This window comes from Bos indicus x Bos taurus, chromosome 6, assembly GCF_003369695.1.
Source record: "Bos indicus x Bos taurus breed Angus x Brahman F1 hybrid chromosome 6, Bos_hybrid_MaternalHap_v2.0, whole genome shotgun sequence".
Lineage (NCBI taxonomy): Eukaryota > Metazoa > Chordata > Mammalia > Artiodactyla > Bovidae > Bos > Bos indicus x Bos taurus.
The window spans coordinates 103,314,033-103,337,918 of record NC_040081.1 but is presented as its reverse complement, the minus strand read 5'-3'; the positions used below and the strand labels follow the sequence as shown (position 1 = coordinate 103,337,918).

The 23,886-nt window shown below is 48.3% G+C and overlaps 1 protein-coding gene across 2 annotated transcripts in view; it reads left to right on the top strand.

Annotated features, from left to right (window-relative positions):
* The window catches only part of STK32B (serine/threonine kinase 32B), a 405,107-nt gene that overhangs the window by 351,847 nt on the left and 29,374 nt on the right, over window positions 1–23,886 (top strand). For both annotated transcript variants that reach the window (XM_027545017.1, XM_027545015.1), the window contains 4 exons: window positions 8,464–8,567; window positions 15,790–15,906; window positions 19,715–19,840; window positions 21,763–21,894. In XM_027545017.1, the coding sequence (XP_027400818.1) occupies window positions 8,464–8,567; window positions 15,790–15,906; window positions 19,715–19,840; window positions 21,763–21,894 (479 nt within the window). The remainder of the gene's footprint in view (window positions 1–8,463; window positions 8,568–15,789; window positions 15,907–19,714; window positions 19,841–21,762; window positions 21,895–23,886) is intronic.

The following is a 23,886-nucleotide window of genomic DNA, read 5'->3' as shown; positions in this document are numbered from 1 at the left end:
TTCACGTATTGTTGCCTGGCTTGGAGAATTTTGAGCATTACTTTACTAGTGTGTGAGATGGGTGCAATTGTGCGGTAGTTTGAGCATTCTTTGGCATTGCCTTTCTTTGGGATTGGAATGAAAACTGACCTTTCCCAGTCCTGTGGCCACTGCTGAGTTCTTCAAATTTGCTGACGTATTGAGTGCAGGAACAGGTGGGTGGGGTTAAACATCCCCAGGCTAGGGTGCATGAGGGGCTGTCATTAGTCCAGACAGTTATGAAAGAGGATCAGAGAGAAGAGGAAGATTCTGGAAGGGAACAATGATGAATCAAGAGTTAATCAAATCATCAAAGCATGGGCTTCCCAGGTGGCGCTAATGGTAAAGAATCTGCCTGTCAGTGCAGGAGACACAAGAGATGCAGTTTCAGTCCCTGGATCCGGAAGATCTCCTAGAGTAGGGAATGGCATCCCATTGCAGTAATCTTGCCTGGAAAATTACATGGGCAGAGGAGCCTGGCAGGCTACAGTGTGTAGGGTTGCAAAGAGTCAGACATACCTGTGCAACTGAGCACACATCAAAGCGTAGACTGACTTCTGACTCTTGCAATTGAGCAGACCATTGGCAGAGACTGGGAACCCAGGAGAAGGGGCAGTTGGAGAGGGGTGATTTGGCTTGGACATAGTAAGAATGCCATGCCTGTGGGGCTTCTGGGTGGAGGTGTCCAGATCTGGCCATTCTACTGGCTGGGATGTGCAAACTGAAGTGAGACTCAGTGGACAGGAGGCCTGGGCTCTGGCCCCAGCTGGGCTGGAAGCCATGGAACGCCTCTAGTAGGTTTCAGCTTCCTCACCTACAAAATGTAGGAGAGAAAGGAAATGACCTTGAAGGTCCCCTCTAGGCTGAAATGTGGTGATTCTATATTCCCAGTCCAGAAGGACACAATTACCTGTGGAAGCCAATCCTGGAAGCCAGTCAACTTGTAAGCTAGACATTGAATAGTGTGTCACACTCCACTGCAGCAATCAAAGCCTTCAGGAATATTCATAGAGCTAAAGCAGCAGGCTAATAATTATAACTTAGGAGGTTTCTGGGAGTTTTTCCATATTTTTAGTCTAATGAGGAAGTAGCTCTGCGTGGTGAGCCGAAGGTGGCAAAATCCACCAAAGGCATATTTTCATTGCCTTGAGGCGATCTCTTTCATTCGACACCCCATGTACTTGCTTTTCTGGAAGGCCAATTCTCTGATGCCACTTGGAATCCAGACTCACTTTCCATTTAAAACCTGCATTGGCAGAATTGCTCAGCTGCTGCTAGAAATGGTTGATGGGAGGTAGGGCTGATCTTTTCATGCCCCTGGTCATGCTGGAGAAGCCGCTTCCATGGAGCCTGGTGTCAGCCCAGGGTATTCATTCATGGGCTCACAAGTATCCACAGAGCATTCAGCATTCACTGGGCACCATGAAGGACCCTGGGGATGTAGCGAGGAAGGCTGCTGCTGGGGCACTGTGATTCAAGAGCCACTTTTATTAATGTGCATGTTAATGGCAAACTACACATTCTTTCGGATTATGTCAAAACCTTGATTTCCTAAATTTAGCATTCCTAGACCTTCATAAACATTCTTGATTTGGGTTCCAATTAAATTTGCAGATTTAATGCATTGACTTTGGAGAGATTTTGTACTATAAGACATGTAAAGTATGTACATATATACTACATGCTAAGTCACTTCAGTCTTGTCTGACTCTTTGCAACCCTATGAACTATAGCCCACCAGCCTCCACTGTCCATGGGACTGTCCAGGCAAGAATATTCAAGTGGGTTGCCATGCTCTCCTCCAGGGGATCTTCCCCACCCAGATATCAAAACTGCATCTCTTATGTCTCCTGCATTGGCAGGCGGGTTCTTTACCACCTCACATATATGTAGTGTGTGTGTGCATATATTTTTTATGATACATTATTTTTCTTTTCATCATACATGTAAAGATGGTATAACATGGTGGGAAATGTATGGATATTGAAGGAGACAGAGCAAGGCTCTGGTCATCATTCTGGATGACACTGGAGAATGAGGGGAGCCAGGCTTCCAATGAGACTTGGGACCTTGATAGGTCTGTCACCGCTCCAAGCCTGGCTTCCTCTTCAGTTCAGTTGTGTCCGACTCTTTGCAACCCCATGGAATGCAGCACGCCAGGCTTCCCTTCCATCACCAACTCCTAGAGCTTTCTCAAACTCATGTCCATCAAGTCAGTGAGACCATACAACCATCTCATCCTCTGTTGTCTCCTTCCCCTCCTTCCTTCAATCTTTCCCAGCCTCAGGGTCTTTTCCAATGGAGTCAGTTCTTCACATCAGATGGCCAAAGTATTGGAGCTTCAGCATCAGTCCTTCCAATGAATATTTAGGACTAATTTCCTTTAGGATGGACTGGTTGGATCTCCTTGCAGTTCAAGGGACTCTCAAGAGTTTTCTCCAACACCACAGTTCAAAAGCATCAATTCTTTGGCACTCAGTTTTCTTTATGCTCCAGCTCTCACATCCATACATGACTACTGGAAAAACCATAGCTTTGCTTCCTCAGACGGAGATAATGATCATTTTCACCTCCCAAGGTCCTTCTGAGGTTAAAAGGAGATCACGCACATGCAGCTGCAGATAGTGCTCCATAAATATTAGCTTCCCTGAGGAGTAAATAATAGAGGTAGAGAAACCTGAAGAGCTTCTAGCACATGGTAGATGCTCAGTCAATGGCACATTAATAGCACAGCTCTTAGCATTGTAAAGAAAGCCACTGCTTATGATAACAGTGGGATAGTGGTATTGAGTCCCCTCTAGAAAATTGTAAGAACAGCCTTCCACACTCTTCCACTCACCACCTAGATGGCCCTGAACTTGCCCCTTTACCTCTCTGTGTCTCTTTTTTCTTCATCTGTGGTTCAGGGTGCTTTAAGGATGTGTGCTCAATGGTGTCTGACTCTGTGACCCCATGGACTATAGCCCACCAGGCTTTGCTGTCCATGGAATTTTCCAGGCAAGAGTCTATACTGGAACAGGTTGCCACTTCTTACTCCAGGGGATCTTCCCAACCCAGGGATCAAACCCGTGTCTCTTGTGCCTCCTGCATTGGCCTTCTCTGTGTCCCAAATCTCTCCTTTCTCTTATAAAGTCATCAGACACTGAATCTAGGAAGGGTCCACCCTGAATCCAGGATGATTTTTATCTTGATGTCCTTAATTACACATGCGGAGCCCCTATTTCTGAATAAGGCCCTGTTTACAGATGCTGGAGGTTAGTACTTGGATGTAGTCTTTTGCGGACACTATTCACCTTCCCCGGTGGCTCAGGTGGTAAAGAATCTGCCTGCAAAGTGGGAGACCTGGGTTGGATCCCTGGATCAGGAAGATCCCCTGGAGAAAGGAATGGCTACTCACTCCAGTATTTTTGCCTGGAGAAGTCCATGGCCAGAGGAACCTGGTGGGCTACAGTCCGTGGGTTCACAAGGAGTCAGACACGACTGAGCAACTAACATTTTCGCTTTCCTTCACCCAACTACACTCTACCTCCTCATCTGGAATGTGGAGATCATTGTAGCACTAGTTCAATTGGGTGACTGGAAGAATGAAGGAAGCTGTATGTGTAAAATCCTTAACACAGCACCTAGCAAACTGTTTCCACACTCACTCATTCATACATGAAATAATGGTGGCAGGTGTGTGTCTTGTACCTGTCCTTCAAGTTCTAACCCTCTATGACGCCCTCACTTCTAAGCACTGGTTCCAGGGCACTACAGCAGTCATTTTGGCGGCATATGGATTGTGACGTAAATGTTGTTTATGTTCTCTCAGCCCCAGGTGTGCGAGGGAAGGGAGATTGCCACCTTCTCTGGGAGTGGAGTCACAGGCTGCAAATAGTTGTCACGTGGCTCGTCAGGACAGCCAAGACAGAACTGGTCAGATGCTGCTTCTACTATGAATTCCAGATGGGCTTGGGGCAGCCAGGCATGACAAGGCTTTATGGGGACAGCTGGACACACAGCCTCTCCTGTAGTCCTGAGCGTGTCCCTGCCTCCGGCCTGGTCTGAGCACGTGGGCCGGGCCAGCAGCTGTCAAAGTCCTGGTTCTGCACAAGCCTGCACGACTGTCTCCTTTATCAGAACCCTTCGCACAGAGGGAAGAAGGACAAGTGCACAGATTGGGGTGCAGGGAAGGAAGCCCCTCTGGGTTGGAGCCCAGCCTCAGGCTCCCAGAGTGGGATGCAGAATAGCACAGCTCAGTGCCCCGAGAGGCTAGGAAATCAGATGTTTGCTCACCAGATGTTTACTAAACCGGTACAACTACCACCTTTGAATTCAGGTTGATCTAGGATGGATAGGAAGGGGAAGATGGAAAGATGCCCAGAATGCCAAGCTCATAGGGTCTGGAGACTGATGAGTCATGAGGCTGAGGAGGTTGGAATTTAGGATGGTCCCCAGGCTGACTGGGAGGACAGTGAGAAGTTGAGTTTTATGAAGAGAGGACATTTGAATGCCAATTCTACTAACAAAAACCATGCCCAAGATTTCCAGAGCACTCACAATGGACCAGCCTGGTATCAGGCTTAGCTCTTAGCCAGCATTTTTCCTTAATACTCATAAGAACCCTGTGAATAGACTGTTTATTATTGCTCATGCTTTACAAACTGAAGCAAAGAGAATGTGTTAACCCAGCTGCAATCACACCAACCTTCTTCCTATTCCCCAGCACACAAACCACTTGGTGAGGCTCAAATAAACCAAAATGACATTTCCCCAAACTCCCAATAACATCTTCCCCAACGTAGACTGATTATGGTTTTGTACCCAAACGTTGATGCAAAGCTTACTTCAAACTGGAATTTGACTAGTATGTAAGGCACACCTCAGCTCTGCACTCTCTCCTGTGTGACTTCATGTGCTCTGCTGTCCCTCTCTGAACCTCTTCGGGAAAGCGTGTCAAATGATAATATGACCCTGGGGGTTGTCGTGAGGAGGAAAGGAGAATCTTTGGGTGCAGTTGTTATAAAATACAAAATAAATGGTGTGGGTTGCTGGAGGACAGCTAGAATTTGGCCGAGGGTCAGGTTCATTGATGGTAAGAGTTGGACCATAAAGAAAACTGAGTGCGGAAGAACTGATGCTTTTGAACTGTGGTGCTGGAGAAGACTCTTGAGAGTCCCTTAGACTGCAAGGAGATCAAACCAGTCAATCCTAAAGGAAATCAGTCCTGAATATTCATTGGAAGGACTGATGCTGAAGCTGAAGCTCCAATACTTCGGCCATCTGATGTGAAGAACTGACTCATTGCAAAAGACTCTGATGCTGGGAAAGATTGAAGACAGGAGGAGAAGGAGGCGACAGATCACAAGATGGTTGGATGGCATCACTGTCTCAATGGACATGAGTTTGAGCAAGCTTCGGGAGATGGTGAAGGACAGGAAAGCCTGGCATGCTGCATTCCATGGGGTCACAGAGTCAGACACGACTGAGTGACTGAACAACAACAGGTTCAAGTGTCCAGCTGCCCATCTAGAGCCAAATTCAAGCATCCTTTGTCTACCCTTGTCTGCCTCCTCTGGCCCTTCCTGCCCCCACGCCATCTGAATGCCAGTCTGAAAACTGAGATGTTTTTAGTCACAACATGTCCTGGTTCCCCATGACAGAGCTTGGCTGCTCTGACACCTGTAAAATGGAATTACATCTGTAAATTAATTTTCTAGAAATGACCTGCATTTCCCAAGACTTTCCTGGAAGCCAGTGTGAGCAATTAAAGCTTGAGATGCACTCCTGGCCTGGTGAATTGGGGGTGATGCAGTGATGAACCTACCTTCCAGCAGCTTAGGAAGCAGCAGGACCCCAGGGGACCCCAGGACAGCTGCAGCCCCCTGAGGAGTGAGGGTCCATCCCTCTGGGGGCTCCACCCTCCACTGGTTTATTACAGAGGTAAAATTCACATAACCTAAAATGAATTGTTTGCAAGCAAACACAGTGGCATTTAGTACCTTCACCACATTGTGTAGCCACCAGCTCTGTCTAGCTCAAGAACATTCATCATCCCAGAGGAAACCCAATGAGCAGTTGCGCCCCATCCCCCCACCAGCCCCTGGCAACCCCTGATCAGCCTTCTTTCTCTGTGCATTTACTTATTCTGGGCATTTTGTATTGATTCCCACCTATGCTAAAATAATGTTGTACTGAGACTAGACTAGGCACCAAGGGCTCTAACCATTCTGGTTGTTGGGACATCTGACCTGGTGTTGGTGCCAAAGCAGACTGACATTTACCTAGCTTCTCAGCCCCTTAGGAGTGAACCAAATCTGGCCTCTGTACCCCAACACCAAGTTAAATCTCAGAGACAGAGTGTTGGGTGAAGTAGGAAAGAATAGCTTTACTGCTTTGCTGGATGGATCACAACCTGGAATCAAGATTGCCAGGAGAAACAGCAAAACCTCCGATATACAGATGATAGCACTCTAATGGAAGAAAGTGAAGAGAAACTAAAGAGCCTCTTGATGACAGGGAAAGAAGAGAGTGAAAAAGCTGAATGTTGAACTCAACATTCAAAAAACTAAGATCATGGCATCTGGTCCCATCACCTCATGGCAAATAGAAGGGGAAAAAGTGGACACAATGAGAGATTTTATTTTCTTGGGCTCCAAATCACTGCAGATGGTGACTTCAGCCATGAAATTAAAGATGCTTGGCCCTTGGAAGTAAACCTATGACAAACCTAGACAGTGTATTAGGAAGCAGAGGCATCATTTTGCTGACAAAGGTCCATATAGTCCAAGCTATAATTTTTCCAGTAATCATGTACAGATGTGAGAGCTGGACCAGAAGGCTGAGCAGCAAAGAATTCATGCTTTTGAATGGGTGGTGCTGGGCAAAACTCTTGAGAGTCCCTTGGACAGCAAAGAGATCAAATCAGTCAATTCTAAAGGAAGTCAGTCCTGAATATTCATTGGAAGGACTGATGCTAAAGCTGAAGCTCCAGTACTTTGGCCACCTGATGCAAAGAGCCAAGTCATTGGAAAAGATTCTGATACTGGGAAAGACTGAAGACAAAAGGAGAAGGGGTGGCAGAGGATGGAATGATTACATAGCATCACCGACTCAATGGATATGAAATTGAGCAAATTCCAGGAGATAGTGCAGAGAAGGAAATGGCAACCCACTCCATGTTCTTGCCTGGAGAATCCCAGGGACGGGGGAGCCTGGTAAGCTGCTGTCTGTGGGGTCGCACAGAGTCAGACGTGACTGAAGCGACTTAGCAGCAGCAGCAGCAGCAGATAGTGAAAGTCAAGGAAGCCTGGGGTGCTGCAGTCCATGGGGTTGCAAAGAGTCAGACACGACTCAGCAACAGCAACAACAACAAATTGCTTTTCCAGGCAAAGGGGGCCACAGCAAGCAAATGCCCTCAAAGCTGTGTGTCCCCACCTGGAGTGGATAGTGAGGGGTCTTATAGTAATGGTTCAAAGAGGGTGACAAGCTCACGGACATTTTGCTGATTGGTTATTGGTGAGGTAAGTGAGGTCCGCATCATCCACCTTCTGGTTCTAACCGGTCTGGGTCTACTTGCTTGTGGGCATCAGGCCCTTGGGCTTCCCAGGTGGCGCTAGTGGTAAAGAACCCCCCTGCCAATGCAGAAGATGCAAGAGGTGCAGGTTCAGTCCCTGTGTTGGGAAGATCCCCTGGAGGAGGGCATGGCAATCCACTCCTGTATTTCTTGCCTGGAGAATGCTATGGACGGAGGAGCCTGGCGGGCTACAGTCCATAGGGTCGCAAAGAGTCTGATACAATGGGAGCGACTTAGCACAGCACATCAGACCCTTAATTTCTCCCACCTGGTGGGGGTTTTAGTATCTGCAGAAGAGCTCCAAAATGTTATGTGTATCGCTTGGGAGGGGACCAGGACTCTGCCCCAAGGCTGCATTATTGTTTCTAGTCTGTTCCTCCCTTGTCTCTGCATCCCCTCCCATCCTTGCTTTGCATCTGTTTGAAACTACAGGTTGGAGCTAAGGGAAGGTCACAGACACTGAGTGAAGCTCATTTCCTGTCATCAAAGAATCGGCGGGCACAGAAAGTCTTTGTGCCCAGGAGCCCCACAGGGTCCTGCTCCGTGACGGTGTAGGCTCTTCCTCTTAACTCAGACTTTATTCCCCATGCTGACCATGATTCATGCTCCACCAAACCCTCCTCCCTGCCTGCTTTCCCTGACTCCCCAGCAGACCGCCCTCTGCAGCGGGGCGCCCTGTCTGTATTCTGCCCCAGGTGTCACATGGGGTTGCTTGCGATGCCTGCAGCTTGTCTCAAGCTGGCTTGTGACTTACAGATGGTAGTAACTACGTAGCATCGTCGATGGGATGTGAGCCTCACAGTCCAGCTCCTGGCCCCATGTCCTCCTTCTTGGGCATGATGCATGTCAAGTGAGATGCCCAGTGATGTCTTTTGTCCTGTCTTTGGCAGCGCCGGAAGTGTTCCAGGTGTATGTGGACGGAGGCCCTGGGTACTCCTACCCCGTTGACTGGTGGTCCCTGGGTGTCACAGCCTACGAGCTGCTGCGGGGCTGGGTAAGATGTGTGTCTGTGTGGTGAGCATGGGGACTGTGGAAGTTGGCGGGGGAACTCAGGTCCTACCAGGCTTGGGTAGAGTCGGATGGCCATGTCCCATGGGTGGTGCACCATGCTGGCAAGGAGCCCTGGGTGTCTGTCCTGATGGCCCATGTGCCAGCTCCACTGTCCTGAGTGTTAAAAAGCTCTTAACCAGCTTCTGGTCCAGGCCCTCATTCTACTTGTGCGCAGAGGGATGTCAAGGGGAAGGGTCTCTTGCTAAGCTCAGCCACGAATCAGTGGCAGCTCAAACACTCAAAGCACCCCAATCTCATGATTTCAGCCCACAACATCACGTACTCATGCTCGATCAGACTCTCCTGCTTGTTTTTTGCTATTGTTATTTTTGTCCCAATCTTCCCCGAATACTTAGCTCAGTGTCCTATAAAAGTGGGGCATTCAGTGAGTATTTTTGTTTTATTTCATTTAAATTTCATAACTAAAGATGACTAAGGGAACTCTTTGGCAACTAATAGCTCAGTTTTATTTTAGCAGGAAGAATTATGTTAAACTAATTTGGAGGCATATTTTTTCTATACAAATATCATTTGAAAAGGATGCCACTTAACCTCTCAGGACCATGGCTTCCCCCTTATACAATAAGGATAATAACATCCTTCCATTTTATTCTGTGGCACTGAAGTTATCCCAGGATCCACGTGCCCAGCTGGGACACACGGCTTTCATATTAGTCGCCTTACAGCATCAAAGAGTCGGGAACACCTTAGTGACTGAACAACACAATGACACCTTATAGGTCTGGCACCCAGCACACGACTGTGGAGAGTGAGTTCCCATCACCGGCTGCTCTTTTAACGTTATCCCACGGTCATCTGCATATTTAAGCTGGCAGTCAGCACTCCTGGAGGTAGGGGCTCCCAGTGCAGGGTGATGAGGGATGGGAATGAATGAATGATGACAGCTAGGTGAAAACCATCCAAGCTATGTGAGTGTTATTCATTATCGCCCTGTGGTTCAAGCAACTGTTCTCTGCTGTTGAACTCAATTATTTCCCCTGAGTTCCTCAAAAAACGTATTATGGCACGTGGTTTTTTAAGAATGCAAAAAATAATATAGGTGATCTTGTGAGTTTTCTCAGGCACTGAATGAAAACTACCTCCCACAGGCTTGCCTAAGGCTTACCTATGGGCTTTCCTGGTGGCTCAGAGGGTAAAGAATCTGCCTGATTCTTGAGCTGCCACCGATCCACAGCTGAGCTTCGCAAGAGACCCTTCCCCTTGACATCCCTCTCCCCACAAGTAGAATGCAGGAGTCGCAGGTTCAACCCTTGGGCCGGGAAGATCCCCTGGAAGAGGGCATGGTAACCCACTCCAGTATTCTTCCCTGGAGAATGCCCAGTTTTGCTGCAGCTCTTGAATGGTCTGGGCTGGTGGTTGCAAAGCACAGGATTCCTCAGCCTCAGCTCTATGGTTGCTTGGGTCTGGATACCATTTTGTGTGGGGGGCTGCCTTGTACATTAGAGAGTATTTAGCAGCATTCCTGGCCTCTAACCACTAGAGACCAGCTGGAATCACCCCCACAACTGAAATGTTGCCAAATGTTGCCAGACGTCCCTTAGGGGACAAATTATCCCCAGTTGAGAACCACTGCCAGAGTACTCAAGGGCATGAGCGAAAGGAGATTCTGAACGTCAGGCCACATTGTGCCCATGACCTGGCACAATGCGCTTTGCATGCAGCCGCAGGTAGAGCCCTAAAATCCACACTATGGCACCGTGAAGACTTCTACCCTCTCTGCTTCCTCCCAACCACCTCCCTCACCTGGTATTACCCTTGGCTTTGACTCCAGTCAGCATTTCTCCTTAAGGTTCAGTAGACAGAGAAGGTGGGGGTGATGGGAAATAGAGGAGGGTTATGGAGGTCCTAGGGTTTCTCAGGTGGCTCAGTGGGTAAAGAATCTGCCTGCAATGCGGGAGACCCAGGTTCAATCCCTAGGTCAGGAAGATCCCCCAGAGACGGGACTGGCTGCCCACTGCAATATTCTTGCCTGGATGAGTCCGTGGACAGAAGAGTCTGGTGGACTACAGTCTATAGGATTGCAAAGGGTCAGATGTGGCTGAAGCGACTGAGCACACACACACACATGCATGGAGGGCCTACAGTTTGCAGCAGAACTAAGAACCTCTGGATGCACGCCAAGTGGTGGGCTCAACCACAGAGACGAGCATCTATTGGTTTATTAACCCAGCAAAGTGAGAGAGGTGGCCCTTGAGTCGAACGCTGCCTTCCTGTCCCTCAGTGAAGCAGAGAGATCGCTGAGCTGGAAGTTAGAAACCTGGGGTGAAGTGAACTCTCTGACCTTGCTCCTCCAGTTCCCATAAAGCAAGGGATTTTCAAGCTTTGCTTCCTAAAAGCAAAGGACTCTGCAGGAATGATTCAACAGTTCATAGAGGGAAAAAGATTTCTCCAGCTGCTGGAGCTTTAAGCAACCTGGGGAACTGTTCTTCACTTGCATCTGTTCTGTGTTTTGGATTTTGAGCAAAAAGATTTTGGGGGAAAAACATTGGATGAGATGGTCCCCAAGGCCCAGCTCAGCTCTAGCAGTTAAAATAACAGGTCTGTGGCAATTCTTTTCCTGCTTATTCTGTTTCTTGGTAAATTGGAATTTTTGTAAACTGGGTTTCCTGGAATAGACACACTTGCACTCCATAATGAGTCTATCAGGTGCCCTGCTGCCAAAATCACTTTCACCAGCTGAACAGGTAATTACATCACCTTAAAAATACTGCTGGCTTCCCTGGTTCGATGCGGGAGTCCCGGCTCTGATCCCTGGGTTGGGAAGATCCCCTGGAGAAGGGAATGGCTACCCACTCTGGTGTTCTTGCCTGGAGAATTCCATGGACAGTGGAGTCTGGCGGGCTACAGTCCATGGGGTTTCAAAGAGTCAGATAGGACTGAGAGTCTAACACTTTCACTTTCATAAATACCACTCGGTTTTCTTAGCACATCCTAAGACCAATGAGTGAGACCAAGCCTCAGTAGAACTCTTGACCACAAGTCGGTGGAATATTGATCTTAATATTGAACAATATTCTCGTCTCCACAACCACCCAAACAGATCAAGGCTGAGCCTGGAGCTTCAAGATGCAGTGCAGATTTTAGTCATAGTGTTCCAAATGCATTTCCAGAAGTATTTAACTGCTATATTAGCCTCATGGCTGATTATGGTTACTGTTATTCTCATCGTTGTTTTTATTGGTCTGGTTCCCTCCAGAAGTCGGGGGAGAGAGAGAGAAAGGCTCTTTGTGGGGCCTGGGGGGGCAAGTAAAATTCATAGATGCCTTGAAATAGCCAAGTAGGAAATAGAATGAAGCGTAAATGATAACAGAAGTCTGTACACTTGTTGGCTGATTCTCCAGTTGGGTGCTTGAGTTCCCGTCTCTGATGGAAAGAGCCGCAAAGGAGAATCTGGGTCTTTGGGGCATTGGGAAAGTCACTTTTTGTCTCTCAGCCTCAGTTTTGCAAACTAAAATGAAGAGGTGAGCCAGCACCCTGACACCTGCAATAGCTGGGTTACCAGGGCGGGGCTTGGACCGGAGTCAGAGAAATGGCCTTTTGAGAGGCAAAAAGATGGGAAGAAGCGATCCTGAAACGATCCTTAAGAGTTCAAAAACCAGAGTCTCAACCCCTGAAGGCTGGTCTTTGGGTGGTGGCATGAACTCTGGTTTCCTGAACCCCCTCCCGCACTAAGACAGCACCCCTCTACCCCTTCCGTGCACCCAGCAGCCCCTGTAGGGGCCCCCCAGCATGCACCCCACACCCGAAACCCCTCACTGCCATCTTTTCCATGAAGAGCTGAGAGGGGTCGGGACCCTGTCTGTCTGCTCACACCAGAAGCCTGGTCTACACAGCACTGACACCTCCCAGAACAAAGCAGAAGTCAGACACCTTCCCTAGAACTCTGCCTGAGGATGGCTAGGGTAGTGGTCTTAGTCTGCTCGGGCTGTTGTGACCAAGTCCGACAGACCAGGCGGCTTAAACAATAGAAGCCTGTTCTCTCGTGGCTCTGGGGCCTAGAAGTCCAAGTTTAAGGTGTCTTCAGGGCTGACTCCTTCTGAAGTGAAGGAAGTGGTGAAGTGGTGAAGGAACCTGCCCCTTTACACCTCACATCAAGATGCTTCCTCATTGCTAGAAGACGGCCGTCTTCTCCCTGTGTCTCCTTGCTTGGTGTCTCCTCTATGTCTATCTCCCTGGGTACTAGGGTCTTTCTCTAGGGTTTCCCCTGTTTACAAGGACACCAGTCATATTGAATTGGGGGATCCCTGCTAATGACCTCGTGAAACTTGATCACCTCTGTAAACACCCTGTCTCCAAACAAGGCCACCTTCTGAGGCGCTGGGATTTGGACTTGAACATATAAACTTGAGGGACACAATTCCCTCTGCGACAGTAGTGCTCAGAGGTGAGCTGGGGGTTGATACTGCCTGAGCTTTAATGTCGATGTCATCACATTCTAGCTCTGGGGCTTGGGGCCTCCGGCTCATCTGCTGTAAAGTGGTCATATTGTGTGTGCCTGCTAAGTCGCCTCAGTCATATCCAACTCTTTTCAACACTATGGACTGTAGCCTGCCAGGCTCCTCTGTCCATTGGATCCTCCAGGCAAGGATACTGGAGTGGGTTGCCAGGCCCTCCTCCAGGGGACCCTCCCGACGCAGAGATGGAACCCAGGTCTCCTGTCTCCTGCATTGGCAAGCGGCTCTTTACCACTAGCACCACCTGGAAAGCCCAGGTGGTCACATTCACAGTAGCCAGCTCATGGAGATGCTGGGAGCTTTGTGTCACATCCCAGATGCTCTCAGTGAATATTCACTCTCATTTCTAATTGTGGTGGTTGCTCCTGGTGAAACGCAAAGGGATCCTGCAACATGAAAGCAGGCAGCAGCTTTGGGTGGAAATTTTAAAACTGAAACTGTACTCCACTGCCTATTAAATTCAAAAATGTTTGAAGCCAGATTTAAAGAATGTTAGTGTAGCAAGCTGATTAGACTTTCTAGGGAGTCCACGGGTTTCCCTGGTGGCTCAGATGGTAAAGAACCCACCTGCAATGCAGAAGACCCCGGTTCAATCCCTGGGTCAGGAAGATCCCCTGGAGGAGGGCATGGCAACCCACTCCAGTATTCTTGCCTGGAGAATTCCATGGACAAAGGAGCCTGGCGGGCTACAGTCCGTGGGGTCGCAAAGAATCGGATATGCATGCACACACAGGGAGCTCATGGTTTGGGGTTTTGCCCTATTGGGCGGAAGGGAGATTCCCAATTCAGTAAAACTGATGAGAGAGGAGGCAGCCAGTCAGGAAGAAGCCCCTTTCTAGGTGGATGTATCAGAAGGCACAGGTGGACCCATGTCGGCAGGCATCTTCCTCGGCGGGGGGGTGGGGGGGCAGGGCCCATTTGGTAGAGATACAGACACTTCCTTCCAGGGAATTGTATCCAAACCAGGGCTCAGGATCACCTCCCTTTTCCCAGCTGACGTCTCCAGTTGCTGCAGCCCCATGGTAATCCAAGTTCCACGAGGTTGGAGCTGGCCCTTTATGCACCATGGGAGCCCAGCACGGTGTTTAGGTTGACGGTCTGTGTTCCATCAGCAACTGTGAATGATCTGACCATCATCTTTGTTGTCCTGCTGCTCCGGGACCTGCTGGGCAACAGATACTGCTCGGTGCCCTGAGGACACAGAGATGTAGGTTTTGTAATCCCACCTACCAGGAGCGCCCCCCACCGCTTCGCAGGAACTCCATACCAGTCAACCAAGGTCACGTGGATTAACAATGAGCTCATTCCTCCAGATTTCTCCAGGATCAGTTTGGTCATTGAAACATACACGCTTAGGAAACAGTTGCCTGCTCCAGCCCTGGGTCATGTGACCCTGATGGAAACCTGGAAGCTTCCTGGAGTACACAGCCAGGTGGAGGGTGAAGAAGAGGCTCTGAAAGAGCTGTTCTTGGGTGGAAGGGGTGGAGGGAGTCAGCTACTGTTCAGCCACTTCCCCAAGGTCCCAGTCAAAGGAGGCTTTCCAAGCTTTGAGAGGTGTTTGGAGGCCAAAAAAAGAAAAGAAATCTGCCCACTCCAATGTCAAGAGAATGTGTCAGAAAGCTCAGTGCTCTGCCGTGCTGGGGAATTGGTAAACAGGGCTTAGGCATCCTTCTGGTGCAGAAGAAAGGATGGCAGGGGGAAATGGCCCAGCCTCCCTACTTCCCTCGCCCAACCAGACCCAGACTTGGTGATTCCTGCCCTGCTCACTTGTGGGGCGGCTCAGCCAGGGCAGGGAAGATGCAGCCAAGCCTGCCAGAGGGTGGGGGGCTGTGAATGGTGAGAGCCACTCCTCTCTGCAGGCCTAGGTCTGGAACAGAGACTCTGGGGTTAGGGTATGGGTCCTGCCTCTGCCGCTTCCTGGCTATGTGACCTCACCAATCACTGACCCTTCTGGGGCTGTAAGAGAACACCCACCCACTGGGTTCCTGCACTGTTCACTATTGACATTAGGGTCCAGGCCACCTGCTCAGCCATGTAATTGGAACACCCACTGTTACCTGCAGGGAAAGAATAAACCACCCCTCATATTGACACAGTTTTTTTTTATATATTATTTATTTTTGATTTTCAGTCACTAAATCATGTCCAACTCTTTGTGACCCTATGACTGCAGCCGCACGCCAGGCTTCCCTGTCCTTCAGTATCTCTCAGAGTTTGCTCAGACTCCCATCCTTTGAGTCAGTGATGCCATCCAACCCTCTCATTCTCTGTCGTCCCCTTTTCCTCCTGCCCTCAATCTTTCCCAGCATCAGGGTCTTTTCCAGTGAGTTAGCTCTTTGCATCAGGTGGCCAAAGTTTAATTATTGAACTATAATTTATCTACAATGTTGTCTTAATTTCTGCTGTACAGCAAAGTGATTCAGTTATGCATATATAGACATAGATTTAAGTAGATACAGATACATACATTCTTTTCCATTATAGTTTATCATGGGATATTGAATATAGTTACCAGTGCTATAGAGTAGGACCTTGTTGTTTATCCACTCTATATGTAATAGTTTGCATCATCTAATCCCAATCTCAGTCCATCCCTCCCCTACCCTGTCTCTCTTGGCAACCGCAGGTCTGTTCTTTGTGTCTGGCGTGTGGATGGCCGTCTCTGATGCTGTCTGTTGTCCCTTGTTGCAGAGACCGTATGAAATCCACTCGGCCACGCCCATCGACGAGATCCTTAACATGTTCAAGGTGGAGCGTGTCCACTACTCTTCCACGTGGTGCAAGGGCATGGTCGCCCTGCTAAAGAAGGTAAGGGGGCAGCCGCCCGTCTACCTGGCCAGGGAGCTGGTCACTCAGTGCAGAAACAAACAGACCAGCCGACTAAGGAACGAGAGGACGAATGGAGGGACAGTGGTGAAAATACCAAAGTCAGCGGGGTTCTAACATCTCACGGAAGGGCTCTCACCATCTCACTTCAAGATCACAAAGCTGCTGGACAGAGCGGTGTGGCCTGAAGTAAAATCTGGGATGACAAAGACCTCAGACTTTTTTCACCCTGCTACCAACTTCTAATAATTAGAAATATTTAATGTATATGGTTCTTTAAAATTTTTACAAATCATCTTTTAACTCACTGAGCTTTAAGAAATTGGGTATCTCCTGACTTTTCCTAGGAATTGTTCAGTTCAGTTCACTCAGTCATGTCCGACTCCATGGACCGCAACACGCCAGGCTTCCCTGTCCATCACCAACTCCCAGAGCTTGCTCAAACTCATGTCCATCGAGTCCGTGATGCCATCCAACCATCTCATCCTCTGTCGTCCCCTTCTCCTGCCTTCAATCTTTCCCAGCATCAGGGTCTTTTCCAGTGAGTCAGTTCTTTGCATCAGGTGGCCAAAGTATTGGAGTTTCAGCTTCAGCATCAGTCCTTCCAATGAATATTCAGGACTGATTTCCTTTAGGATTGACTGGCTGGATCTCCTTGCAGTCCAAGGGACTCTCAAGAGTCTTCTCCAAGACTACAGTTCAAAAGCATTAATTCTTCAGCTCTCAGCTTTCTTTATAGTCCAACTCTCACATCCATACATGACTACTGGAAAAACCATAGCCTTGACTAGATGGACCTTTGTTGGCAAAGTAATATCTCTGCTTTTTAATATGCTGTCTAGGTTGGTCATAGCTTTTCTTCCAAGGAGCAAGTGTCTTTTAATTTCATGGCTGCCATCACAACTGTGGTGATTTTGGAGCCCAAGCAAATAAAGTCTGTCACTGTTTTCATGTTTCCCCATCTATTTGTCATGAAGTGATGGGACTGGATGTCATGACCCTAGTTTTCTGAATCTTGAGGTTTAAGCCAACTTTTTCACTCTTCTTTTTCACTTTCATCAAGAGACTCTTCAGTTGTTCTTCACTTTCTGCCATAAGGGTGGTGTTATCTGCATATCTGAGGTTATTGATATTTCTCCTGGCAATCTTGATTCCAGCTTGTGCTTCATCCAGCCCGCCATTTCACATGATGTACTCTGCATGTAAATTAAATCAGCAGGGTGATGATATACAGCCTTTTCATACTTCTTTCCCAGTTTGGAAACGTCTGTTGTTCCATGTCTGGTTCTAACCATTGCTTCTTGACCTGCATGCAGATTTCTCAGGCGACAGGTAAGGTGGTCTGGTAGTCCCATCTCTTGAAGAATTTTCCAGTTTTTTGTGATCCATACAGTAGAAGGCTTTGGCATAGGCAATAAAGCAAAAGTAGATGTTTTTCTGAAACTCTCTTGCTTTTTGATGATCCAACAGATATTGGCAATTTGATCTCTGATTCTTCTGCCTTTTATAAACCCAGCTTGAACATCTGGAATTCTCACTAGTAGAATAAAGTAGTGGGTCTCCAAGTACAGTCCCTGGACCAGCATCACCTGGGAGAGCACGTTGGAAATGCGGTTTCTCAGGCTCCACCACAGACCTGCTGAATCAGAAACGGCGGGGTGGGCCCCGTTGTTTGTGTTCTGATAAGCTCCAGTTTGGCATAGGCAGTGGGTTTTGATGCCCTTCTTCAGCAGCTGGCATTTGGCTAAACTCGCTCAGAATCCTCCGAGACGCAGGGTTGAGCCTTGCGTGTGGTCGGCAGGTGTGTGCGCATGCTCAGTGGGCACCAGTTACCTTTAATGAAGGAACTGTGAGGATGGCAGCCAGTGCTCGTTGGGGGAATGTTGTGTTCTATACTCTGCTCATTTAGTCCTTACAGGCCCTTCGAGAGGAGTCCTGTTATTACCCCTATACTAGAGATGGGAAAACTGAGGCTTAGAAAAGCAAAATTATTCACTCAAGCCCGCAAGGCTGTTAGAGGGCAGCAGAGGACTTGAGTCTAAGCTCTCTGAACTCTTTGCCTGAAAAATCCCATGGACAGAGGAGCCTGGCAGGCCACAGTCTAAGGGATTGCAAAGAGCGACTAACACAGTCATTCATTCTCTGAACTCGAGATGTCAGCTCTTAATCCTTCCACTGCTGCAGATTAGCAGTCCCCACCCTTGCTGGCACCAGGGATCAGTTTCATGGAAGACAGTTTTGCCATGGACCTGGGCGTAGGGGGATGGTTTGGGGATGATTCAAGCACATTAGGTTTATTGGGCACTTTATTTCCACTATTATTATTTCAGCTCCACATCAGATCATCAGGCATTAGATCCTGGAGGCTGTGGACCCCTGCTGTAGACAACTTGGGGAATTACTCATTAGTTAAATTGCTTAAGGGGAGATTGAGCTCCTGGATTTTAGACATCAGTGGTCCTTAACCCCAACTGCTGATTGGAATCACCCAGAAGCCTTACCCACCTGCCAACACTGCCTCCTGCACACCCAGGGAGTCAGAGAACTAGCTTCTACCCTAAACCATAAACTTCACCCCCAGGCATTGAAATAGCATCTATGTTTAAATCTGCACCTGCCTTTTGGGGGGGCAGCTCCTAGAGAGAGGCCCCCATGATCAGCAGGTAGCATCTGCCAGGTGTCCAGCCTACTAGCTGGAGTGACGGTGAGGGCCGCCTGGTGAGGGGGTCCTGATTCCAGCCACCATCTGCCAGCGTCGGGGCATGCCATCCTGCCAAGAGGTGTCCCAGGTCCTCACCAACCCCCTTTGGGTCTCATCTTAATCATGAACCAGAAGTGGAAGAATTACCATTATTCCTCCTGCTTTCAGAGGAAACATGTTTGTCTCAGTCAGCAGCTCCTCTGAAGCTACATGGCTACCGAGTGGCTGTCCCAGGGCTGGGTCCTGTCTTTCATTTGTAGCCACTGTGTTCTTAGCATCAGACAAGCCAGTGTTTTGAAACCTGAAAACCCCTCTGGATGCAATGTAATACGATACAGCTAATTTTTTTTCCTTTTACTGCATCACCCCTTATTAGCAGAAACTCTATTTGAGGAGAAGCTAAAAATGAGATCTTGGCTACAAATGAGACTACTCCGTCAGGCTGCAGAGGTCACCTCATAGCTGTCCAGGGGAAAATTTTATTATGCATCCCATTACCAAGCTGAACGTTCCAAAACGAGACAGCTGATTCTTTTTATTTTTAATTGGAAGCCTCTGCAGACATCATTGGCAGGTAGCACATCCCAGGGTAAGAGTCCTTGAGGGGAGCATGGAGGCTGAAAAGCTAGTCCCAAAGAGGCCCTTGCTGGTTGACCTTGGGGAAGCCTAGCCTCTCAGCTCCTCCCTGACTGTAAACAGGTATAAGCATATGTGACACTTCAATAAGCAGCCCTGGTGGCTCAGTGGTCAGGAATCCACCTGCCAATGCAGGAAACGCAGAGTTGCGGGTTCGATCCTGGGGTCACAAAGATTCCCTGGAGAAGGAAATGGCAACCCACTCCAGTATTCTTGCCTGGAAAAATCCCATGGACAGAGAAGTCTGGCAGGCTACAGTCCATAGGGTCACAAAGAGTTGGGCCTGACTTAGCAACTGAGCATGTACAATGCTTCAACACAAGCAGCCCAGACAGGGCACAACATTCATGGAACGTGGAAGCAGAGGCACCTTCATTTTCCCAAGACTCCATCTTCGGAGGCTCTGCGAACCTCAGTCCTGCCCAACTGCATACGTTTGCTCATTGCCTGCAGCTCCTGACCAAGGACCCTGAGAGCCGCCTGTCCAGCCTTGGTGACGTCCAGAGCGCACCCTACTTGGCCGACATGAACTGGGATGCGGTGTTGGAGAAGGCACTGACACCCGGCTTTGTGCCCAATGTGAGTGAGGTCCTGTTCTATGACATCCAGCCCTGTGCAGGGTCTCCCTCCTGGGTATTCAGGAACACTCTGGAAGCTGGCACGGGGGAGGGGGGTTGCTGGCCACATCATTTGAGCTCCAAAGGAATCACCTTTCACTGGGATTCGGCGTGGATTTGGACCTGATTTGCGCGGTCCAGTTGGGTGGCTTCCCTCCCTGTAGTGAGTCCTCAGGGGCACAAAACCTCCTTTTTCTTGTTAAATCACACCCTCAATGTGCACAGATCCAGGCCCTGGGTGGGTGAGAGCAGGGTAATGGGAGTCAATGAGCCACCCTTTCACAAGCTGCCTGTCGGGTAGAGGAAGACAGTGAGTTACCAGTAAATATATAACAGTTCAGTTCAGTTCAGTTGCTCAGTCATCTCCGACTCTTTGCGACCCCATGGCCTACAGCATGCCAGGCTTCCCTGTTCATCACCAACTCCTGGAGCTTACTCAAATTCATGAGAGGAAGACAGTGAGTCACCAGTAACCGTGTAACGTGACATCAGGCAGTGATGCCAATTCCTACACAGAGAACGAGCTAGGAAGACAGAGAACGGGGTGAAGGAGAAGGAGGCAGAGGCTGCTTTTAGGTAGAGGTGCAGAAATCCGAACCAAGTGAGGGAACCAGGCTTGTAAAGACAGGGTGGAATTTTCCAGGCAGAGGGAATATCAAGATCACGCACCTCCAGGCAGCAAAAAGCTTCCAAAGAACAGTGAGAAAGCTTTATAGCTGGAGCAGAGTAAAATAGAAGAAAACAGTAGGGAATGAGGGTGGAAGGGACCACAGTCTACACCCTGGAGACTTCCGGAGATCATGACAAGGGTTTTGGACTGTGCCCTCTAAACACTGCAGTGCTCTTGGCAGGGAGGTAAAAGTGTCAGGTTTACACCATTGAGTGGACAGGTGGTTGCTGAGGATGAATGAAGGAGGCCAACAGGAAGGAGGCCGAGGAGCTAGCCCAGAGGCTCCCAGGGATGACCGCAGGCCTGAGGGTCAACTGGCTTCAGCTGCAGGGCACCTGGTAGCCAGGATGGAGAACTGGGTAGATTTGGTGTCTCAGATGGTAAAGAATCCGCCTGCCATGCAGGAGACCTGGGTTTAATCCCTGGGTCAGGAAGATCCCCTGGAGAAGGGAAAAGCTACCCACCCCAGTATTCTTGCCTGGATGATTTCATGGACAAAGGAGCTTGGCAGGCTACCGTCCACGGGGTCTCAAAGAGCCAGACACAACTGAGCGACTTTCACTTTCACTTTTTGGCCAGAAATGGCATCTTTAAATGGATTTGTTAAAAATGATATTTATATTAATATAAAAAGTAGTAATGACGTGAGGAGGAGGGTATGAGAAAATATGTGAAAAGTACCAGATTGGTAAACTGAACTCAATCTCATGAAATGAACACACACAAGATGAAGGAAACATGTGGATATTAACAGGTGGGTGGGGATTATAGGGCTAAATGAATGACATGTGCAGTGAGAATGTGTCAGTGTTCATCATCAGGACAGAAATGAGCAGATATGTCCCCTGTGGGGGGGGGGGGCTTCCCTGGTGGCTCAGATGGTATAAAGTCTGCCTGCAATGCAGGCGACCTGGGTTCAGTCTCTGGGTTGGAAAGATCCCCTGCAGAAGGGAATGGAAACCCACTCTAGGATTCTTGCCTGGAGAACTCCATGGACAGAGGAGCCTGGTGGGCTACAGTCTGTGGGGTCACAAAGAATTTGACACGACTGAGTGACTAACACTTTCACAACTTTCTTTCACACCCTAGGAGTAGCTCACTGTTACTTGTTGAATGAGTGATTGAATGAATGAGTGATTGAATTAATGAATGAAAATACAAATCAGTGATGCGGAACCAAGGCAAACCGTGTTTCCTTTTCCACTTCTTTTCAGAAAGGGAGACTGAACTGCGATCCCACATTTGAACTTGAAGAGATGATTCTTGAATCCAAACCACTTCATAAAAAGAAGAAGAGGTTGGCAAAGAACAGATCCAAAGATGGCTCTAAGGACAGCTGTCCTTTGGTGAGCACTGTCTTGGGAGCACACCCTGACAGAGAGGAACCCTATAGTCCAGTGAATGTGATTGAGCTGCTCCTTAGCCACAAGGGGGGTGGGCGGGGAGTGTGACGTGTCACTTCACCCTCCCAAATGCCTTCGTTTGCAGTCAATCAAATGCCTCCATCAAACAAGTGATCTTTCAGAGCAGGATGCTATGAGAGCATCGCTTGAGTCGATACGTTCTTGCTCTCATCATTCACGTTAGCACGGTTTCCTAGTGCAGGAATCTCTGTATCTCTGATCAAGAGCCCAAGAACGATGCCAAGTGACTTCAGTGCTGCGCCCAGTAGAGCCCAGCACCCGTTGCTGGCCAAAATCTTGGCCTTCTCTGCCCACCAAAGCTAAATAAAAAATATGAGACAGAGTCTGGAGATAATAGAAAGGTGGATTTAATTCTCAGCCAGTGGAGAGGAGAATACAGTAGGCTCGTGCCTCCAAGAACTGTGCCCCCGCCCCCACCTCCATGAGGAGTCTAGGAGCTTATATAAGATCAAAGTCAGGAGTTGGTGATGAGGTACTAATGTGTTAGGATCTTGATTTCTTCCTCTTGAATTGTTTCAAAAAGAGTCATAGGCTGGCATCAGTAACCCAGTAATTGAGTCTGGCAGTTCGGTGCCTTGCGGCCTTCTTTCTGATATGTAACTACAAGGGGAAGGGTGTTGTACGGGTGAATACCAGAAACAGGATGTATTTAGCATAGAGTCAAAGGAAAATAGGAGTGAAGCAAACTTAGTTACAGACATGCAGAGTTAGGAGCAAAAAAACTCGGAATGTTCAGGCCTGCTCACTGTTCTCTGTATCTTCTTTGTTCTCAGAAAAGAGAAAGAAAAAAAGTCATTCTTCTTTTTTCCCACACCCTCTGCAAAGGTGTTATACTGTGGAGGCATCCAAGGCCACCCTTTGTGGGTCCTTGTATTAATTTTCTAGGCTATCATCACAAAGTGTCACACATTGATCTGGAACAACTGAAATGTGTGCACTCACAATCCTACAGACCGGAAGTTCAGAATCAAGGTATTAACAGAGCTGTGCTTTCTCAAAGGCTCTCAGGAGGCTCCCTCCTTGCCTCTTACAGCATCCGGTGGTGGCCTACAGCCCTTGACACCCCTTGGCTCGTAGCTACATCACTCTCATTTCTTCCTCCATCTTCACAAGGCATTTTCCTCTCTGTGTCTCTCTGTGTCTTCACACAGTCCTCTTTTAAAGACACCTGTCATCAAATTTAGGAAGCGCCCCCCTCCTTGCTCCAGGTTGACCTCATCCTAACTAGTTCCATCTGCAAAGACCTTGTTTCCAAATAAGGTCACATTGACCAGTACATGGCGTTAGGACCTCAACATGTGTTTTTCAATTTATTTATTTTTATTGAAGTATAGTGATTCGCAATGTTGTGTTAATGTCTGCCCTACAGCCGAGTGATTCAGTTACAAGAATATATACATTCTTTTCTGTATTCTCTTCCATTGCAATTTATCACAGGGTATTGAATATAGTTCCCGCTGTGCTATACAACAGAAACTTGTGGTTTATCCATTCTGTACTTAATAGTTTGCATCTGCTAATCCTAACCTCCCAATCCTTCCCTCCCCGACCTCCACCCCCTTGGCAATCACGGTCTGTTCTCTATGTCTTGTGAGTCTGTTTCTTTTTCATAAGTTCACCTGTGTCATATTTTAGATCCCACTTAAGTAACATCATGGGCTTCCCTGGTGGCTCAGCAGTAAAGAAACTGCCTGCAATGCAATAGACTCAGGACTGATCCCTGGATAGAAAAGATACCCTGGCAACCCATTCCAGTATTCTTGCCCAGAGAATCCCATGGACAGAGGAGGCTGGCAGTCTATAGTCCATGGGGTTGCCAAAGTCAGTCATGACTGAATAATCAGCAACAACAACAACAAACTAATATCACTTGGAATTTGTCGTTCTCTGTCTGACTGACTTCACTCAGTATGA